This window comes from Chamaea fasciata, unplaced genomic scaffold (assembly GCF_029207755.1).
Source record: "Chamaea fasciata isolate MVZ Bird 193981 ecotype frontalis unplaced genomic scaffold, bChaFas1.0.hap1 SCAF_3, whole genome shotgun sequence".
Taxonomy (NCBI): Eukaryota; Metazoa; Chordata; class Aves; order Passeriformes; family Sylviidae; genus Chamaea; species Chamaea fasciata.
In genome coordinates this window covers 69,441,509-69,447,508 of record NW_027094088.1, presented here as the reverse complement: position 1 = coordinate 69,447,508, position 6,000 = coordinate 69,441,509, and the positions used below count along the sequence as shown (strand labels likewise).

General features: G+C 45.4%; 1 protein-coding gene across 4 annotated transcripts in view; it reads left to right on the top strand.

Annotated features, from left to right (window-relative positions):
- Positions 1-2,916: 2,916 nt before the first annotated feature.
- The window catches only part of AFG1L (AFG1 like ATPase), a 66,205-nt gene continuing 63,121 nt past the window's right edge, over positions 2,917-6,000 (top strand). For 3 of the 4 annotated variants that reach the window (XM_066179454.1, XM_066179453.1, XM_066179452.1), the window contains exon 1: positions 2,917-3,004. In XM_066179454.1, the coding sequence (XP_066035551.1) occupies positions 2,917-3,004 (88 nt within the window). Of the gene's footprint in view, positions 3,110-6,000 lie in introns of all 4 variants that reach the window. The other variant, XM_066179451.1, reaches the window with a different exon arrangement.

Here is a 6,000-nt window from a genome sequence, read left to right as displayed (position 1 = left end):
TTTACAGGACATAAACCATGGTAATCTACAGAGGTGTACTTGAAAGTCCTATTTGTTTCGGTTAATACCAAAACTTGCTTTTGCCAAGTGCTTATAGCCAAAGGACAGTGAGTTCCTGGGATGTGCAATCCAGTGCATGGTGGCATTTCAGTTGGCCAGTATATAGAAGGTTCGTAGCATTGCAGAGGGTTTATTCATTTAGGTAGAAGATGTCCGAATAGATCCAAATGAGAACTTCCTCAATGCTGCCTTGCATAGCAAGGTTAAGAGAAAAACACTGACAATTTAAATAAATCAGATGTTTTTGCTGAAGATTATACTGTCATTTTCTCCAATTATTCTTGACATTTCACCCATTCATATTGTGATCTGAGTTAATAATGGAAGAAAACCCAGCTCTTGTTGCCTTGTTTATTCTTTGTTCTCAAGGAGATAAGCTGTTTATAAAGATAACTTATTTGTTATTTAAATCACTTTTACAGAATTTGTTTGTTTCCTTGTTTGAGTTTCTAAATATATTGCAACAATTGTGATGCATCTTTGAGATGTCTATTCAATTCACTATGATTTGAACTGGAATTCATTCCTAAATAGGCACAGGTGTTGGTAGCTATAATATGCTGGAATGAGTCAAAACCAATAAATGCCCAATAGAGGAAAGATGAAAGAAAATGCACTGAAAACAGCTCTTTTAGGATGTGATAAATAGGCACTTTAATTCACTACTTAATTAGGTGCATAGCGCTGAAGATGTGTCTGGAGCAACTATGTATTTTAAACAGCTGAACATGTTAGAGTGTAACTTTAATCACTGCTAATATTTTCAAGATCATAAATATTATTTTTAGAATTAGCAGTACTATTCAGAATATAATCAGCTTTTGTTTGCAAGCTGTTCTATAGTTCCCTAAAGCAACATTTTCCAATACTTTTGTAAAAAAAAAAGTTCATTGAAAACTACTTGCTCACTTTCTCATGTTGCACGGAAATTTAATGCTAGAATGGGATATAGGAATTCTGAGGTTGCAAAATCAAAAGTCAGTTTAAGCACTTCCTTCGTGCTTTACCAGGAAGAGACATTTTATTAACTACTTCTTGCGCAATGCACTCTCCAGGAGATGTTTCTCCTGAAGCCCCATCCTGACATTTGGGTGCATTTCTGATGGGAATGACAGGCCGGCCAATGGGTGAGCATTATGATCAGTGATTCCTGAGTGCCAGTGCCCTTCCCCTGGAGTGCAGGCTTTCTGCATTGTGCCTTTCTGTCAAAAGAACTCTGTAGTTGCAGTGGAGGTGCTTGGATAAGGCAGTCACCTACCTACCAAAGGAGGGAGGTGGTCACCATTCTCCCGAGGAGATCTCAGGAATCCCATGTGGGTATTTGAACTGATACCAAAGACAAGGTTTACTGTATGCTAAGCAGACACTGAGACTGAATCAGCCTCTAGGGTTAGAATTATCTCCAGATAAGTCTGCTTTTATGTTAACATATCCTGTTGCATTTTAAATATATGTTCCTAGGCATAAAAATTATATTGATAGACAAAACTAATACTGCTGATGTGCAGATAGGTTATAACTCTGGCCAGGGATATTTGTCCTTCATATTTTACAGATATCTGTCCTTAGCATTTTATGGTCCATGTTTTTAGAGATAGAAGCAAATAGCACAAGATAGAAATTATCAACAAATGCAAATTCAGTTGCCAAAACTCCCAGATGACAGCTGTGGTGCAGCACGATACAAATTACAGACTCACAGAATAGTTAGGGTTGGAAGGGACCTCTGGAGATCATCTACTCCATGGTAAGATCACCTAGAGCAGGTGCCACAGGAACACATCCAGGTGAGTTTTGAATGTCTCTAGAGAAGGAGAGCCCATGACCTTGTTGGGGAGACTGTTCAGTGCTCTGCCACCCTCAGTGTAGAGAAGCTCCTCCTTGTGTTGAGATGGACGAAGAAGTTGTTTGGAAACTGGAGTGCACGGGTAGGGCAGTAAGGTGTTGTGTGCGGCTCTGGGTGCATCTGGAAAGTGGATTTGTACAGAGTGGCTGAATTCGCTGTGTAGGGAGTGTGGCCCTGGGGCTCATCAGGGGCTCCCCCACTGCCTGCAGCAGAGTTTGGGGGGAAAAGAGAGTGGGACGGAGGACCAGCAAAGGACATGGGGGATGGGGTGGTTAACATGAGCCAATGTGTGCCAAGCTGGCCAAGAAGGACACTGCATGCTGGCCTGTATCAGCAATAGCGTGGCCAGCAGGACCAGGGCAGCGACTGTCTCCCTGTGCTCGGCACTGGCGATGCTGCACCTCAAATTCCATGTGCAGTTCTGGGCTTCTCACTACGCGAAGGACACTGAGGGGCTGGAATGAGTCCAGAGAAGGGCAGTGAAGCTGGTGAAGGGTCTGGAGCACAAGTCCTGTGAGCAGCAGCTGAGGGATCTGGAGTTGTTTAGCCTGGAGAAAAGGAGGCTCAGGGGTGACCTTATTGCTCTCTGTAACTGCCTGAAAGGTGGTTTTAGCCAGGTGAGGGTTGGCCTCTTCTCCCGTTCAACCAGTGACAGGATGAGAGGATACAGCCTCAGGCTGCGCCAGGAGAGGTTTAGGTTGGACATGAGGAGGAATTTCTCCACAGAAAGGGTGATTAGATATTGAAATGTGCTGCCCAGGAAGTGGTGGAGTCACCGTCCATGGAGGTTTTTAAGCAAGACTGGACGTGGCACTTAGTGCCATGGTCTAGTGGTGTTAGATTGTAGGTCGATGATCTCAGAGTGTTTTTCCAGCCAAATCGACCCTGTGATTCCGTGACCCAGGCGGGAGCGCTTCGCCCAGCACCGGCCGCGGCCGCGCTCCCCCACAGCCCCGCGGGACTCCATTTCCCAGCGCGCCCCGCGCCCTCGCCGCCGCAGCGCCGGGAAGATGGCAGCCCTTGTGTCGCCCTTGGCTACTGCGCGCTGCCTGCTGCGGGCTCTGGGGTGCCGTGCCCGCCTGCTCCCGCCGCACAGAGGTCAGTGCCGTCGCCGCCGTTCTCCGGGGCTCGCTGGGCCCGGGCGGGCGACAGGCTGCCGGGGCACCGCGCAGGAAGGGCACCGAGGAGCAGTCGCAGGAGCCGGTGCGTGCCTGCTCTCCCCGGCGTGCCGCGGGTCTGTCCCCGGCGGAGGGGAGGCGGGTGGCGGCGCCGGGCGGGGCACGCGGCAGCCGCCGGGACACGCACAGGCCCCGCCGCTCTGCCATGACCCGCCGGTGTCCTGGCATTCCCCGGCCTGGGCTTGTCCGCGCCCCGGCCCCGGAAGGGACCCGCCTGCCGGGGTGGCACCGGGAGTTGGCGCCGGTCGCCGTCGGGACCCGCGGAGGGGGCCCGTGGCTTCTCGAGTTGGTGATGCCGCTTTCCCTCTGGGCAGTAGGGCCTCGGTGCGCTGCCCGGTTAAAGCCTTGCGGCTGCACCGGGCGCTCGGCGAGTGCGCCGGTGGCTGCCAGCGCTTTGGCCGGGCTTTGGGGTGTCTCAGGGGCTGTTCTCCCTCAAGGACCCTCCGGTGTTTAGCGAACGATAGCTGGGCTCTGTCCTCACAGCCTTGCTTTGAAAGTCTCTTCAGTACAAACATTTATGGGGTTTTGTTAACTAGAGGCTTCGGTTAGGAGCAGAGGTCTTTTTTTTCTGTAGGGAGAGCTCTTCGTCTGACTCTGCCAGTCTGGCCGAGGGTGAGAATTCACCTGGTGACTGGTGGATCCCAGGATTAAAAAATGTTCACATCCACACGTTATGTTGTGATTGTAGAATACTTAAACATCCTAAGAAAACCAGGCAAGCACTGCAGGTAGTACTGTAGTTGTATGTGTTTTATTTGATATTGGTCTAACACTTGGACTCTATGTAGGGTGGGTTTTTTTTTTAAATAACCGACATACTAGTATTTAGAAAAAGTTGTCAGAGCAAATCCAGTTGCTTTAGGCAGTTTGTCAGCTTAAAGGGAATGCAGTTCTTGCATATGTTGTTTGAGAACATCAGACTGCAGGGATGGGCTGCCATCATGGAGTAATTTATAATCTTGATTTTGTGATCACTGGTTTATAGTCTTTTGTTTTTGTGATTCGATTGCCACGGTTTTGTACCTTTTCCTTAATTAAGGAAAGACATGACAAGTATTATCTGTGTAAAGTTTCAGTTTCACTGATACGCTTCTCTTGTCTTTCTCTGCTGTCATCTGTAGGTCAGGTTGTTTAACGGGGTGTTCATGGAAAAAAATACAAGTTATCTTCTTTTAGAATAATCTATCAGGCATGTATGCAAAAAGTAGAATTCTGCTTCCAACTTAGGCTTCTCTAGAAGATTTAATACTGTTTCATATGCTGCCTGAAGGAATGGCCTTCAGTGATTCATCTGAGGTCATATAGTGAGACAAAAATGCAAATCCTTGTCCTTATGTCTTAGCTGCAAGCTGCTTCTTCCGGTTTGAACTACTAATTTCAGCAAGTGTTGAGCTTTGATGAATTTTACAAGATATTGGCCTGACACCTTCAATTCATGCAGATAACTTAGTGTGTGTATGCCCCCCTCCTCCCCAGTATGGCTGGTTGGATTTTGATTTTTTAAGCTTTCTGTTAAGCACTGGAAAGTAAATAATTTTTTCAGATCACCTCCTCTTACATTCTTGTCACTAATCATAGTGCAATATTTCAAAGGGGGCATTTGTTTATTATTGGACTATAAATGTATTTTTAGCTTTATACTTGGCACACAATCTCTTTCCCAAGAAGCTTACATGACAAGTGTTCTTCTGCAGGTTTATTCATGTACTTAACTTTAACACAATTTATCCAAATCCTTGTTCATCATGGGGCAATTTACCTGTTTGAGTCTGATTCTGCAAGACTTGCATATATATTTAATAAAAGATGAGACAAGAGGACCTAACTATTGTTTACAGATACTAGCATGAAAATATCCTTTCTGATCTTTTGCTACCTTTGCTCCTATTTTCATGCAGGAAAATAACCTTTGGATGTAGAAGACTGTACCATTGCCCTTCCTCCTCACTGTGGTGTTATCTAAGAAGGAAAGATTTTGCTACAGTTCTGTTACCAGCTTAACCTTGAGTTTAGGAAGGTCTCTGATACCACCATCTGCCTGTTGATGAAAGTGCCCTCTGATTTCCAAGTCCTCTTTTTCTGTCGTGGCAGTTATGTTTTATAGGCAGTTTTCACAGTTTTACACTAAGGTTTTTAAGGTTTGAAGCAGTTTGGCTTCATTGTGACCCAAACTAATATGCTGAACTTCAGCTTGGGTTATTGAAAACATGCCAGTTTTTAAAAGTTGGTCTTTATTACTTTTTTTTTTCCTCTTTCCACACAAATTCCAGGGTTTGCGAAAAGCTCTCGAGGCAGATTGTGCTGGGAGAGCAGTAGTGAAACAGATGTCATCTTTGTATCTTGCATTAACACTGATTTAGTAGAAGCTATTCCAGGTTCTTGATTGTGACAGTCAGCAAAGGTGGCACTTGGGTGATTTTGAGGTACTTAATTTTGGTGCAGTTGTAACCTGCATGGGTTTGGTTTCGATGCAGTTTTCGCACAACTATTGGTTGGAAAAATTCTTTATTCTTAAGACAAACAGTAATTAATGATTACAGCGAAGAAGGAAGGGGACAGTGTTAATTCTTCACCTTGTACCTGGATTACCCATCTGTGGTCTCAACCTCTTGGCTGCTGTCAGGATCAGTTTTGGTATGCCACAACTCAGCTTCCATTTCAGTTTGTCTTGTTGCATAACTCCAGTGCCTGCCTCAGGAGTGACTGTTGGTTTCATCAGCTGTGTCATTAAAACTCACATGCCTTTTTCTGTGTCATCTCAGACATCAGTTCTAAGGAGCAGTAGAAATACTCAACAACACACTGATCAATTTTCCAGTTTGCTGCTTTCTTCTAGAGCAGAAAGTCCCTGCAGTTAAGAACACTTTTTATATTTTTATGTAGGCATTAATTATCTTTGCTGTGATATATTAATGT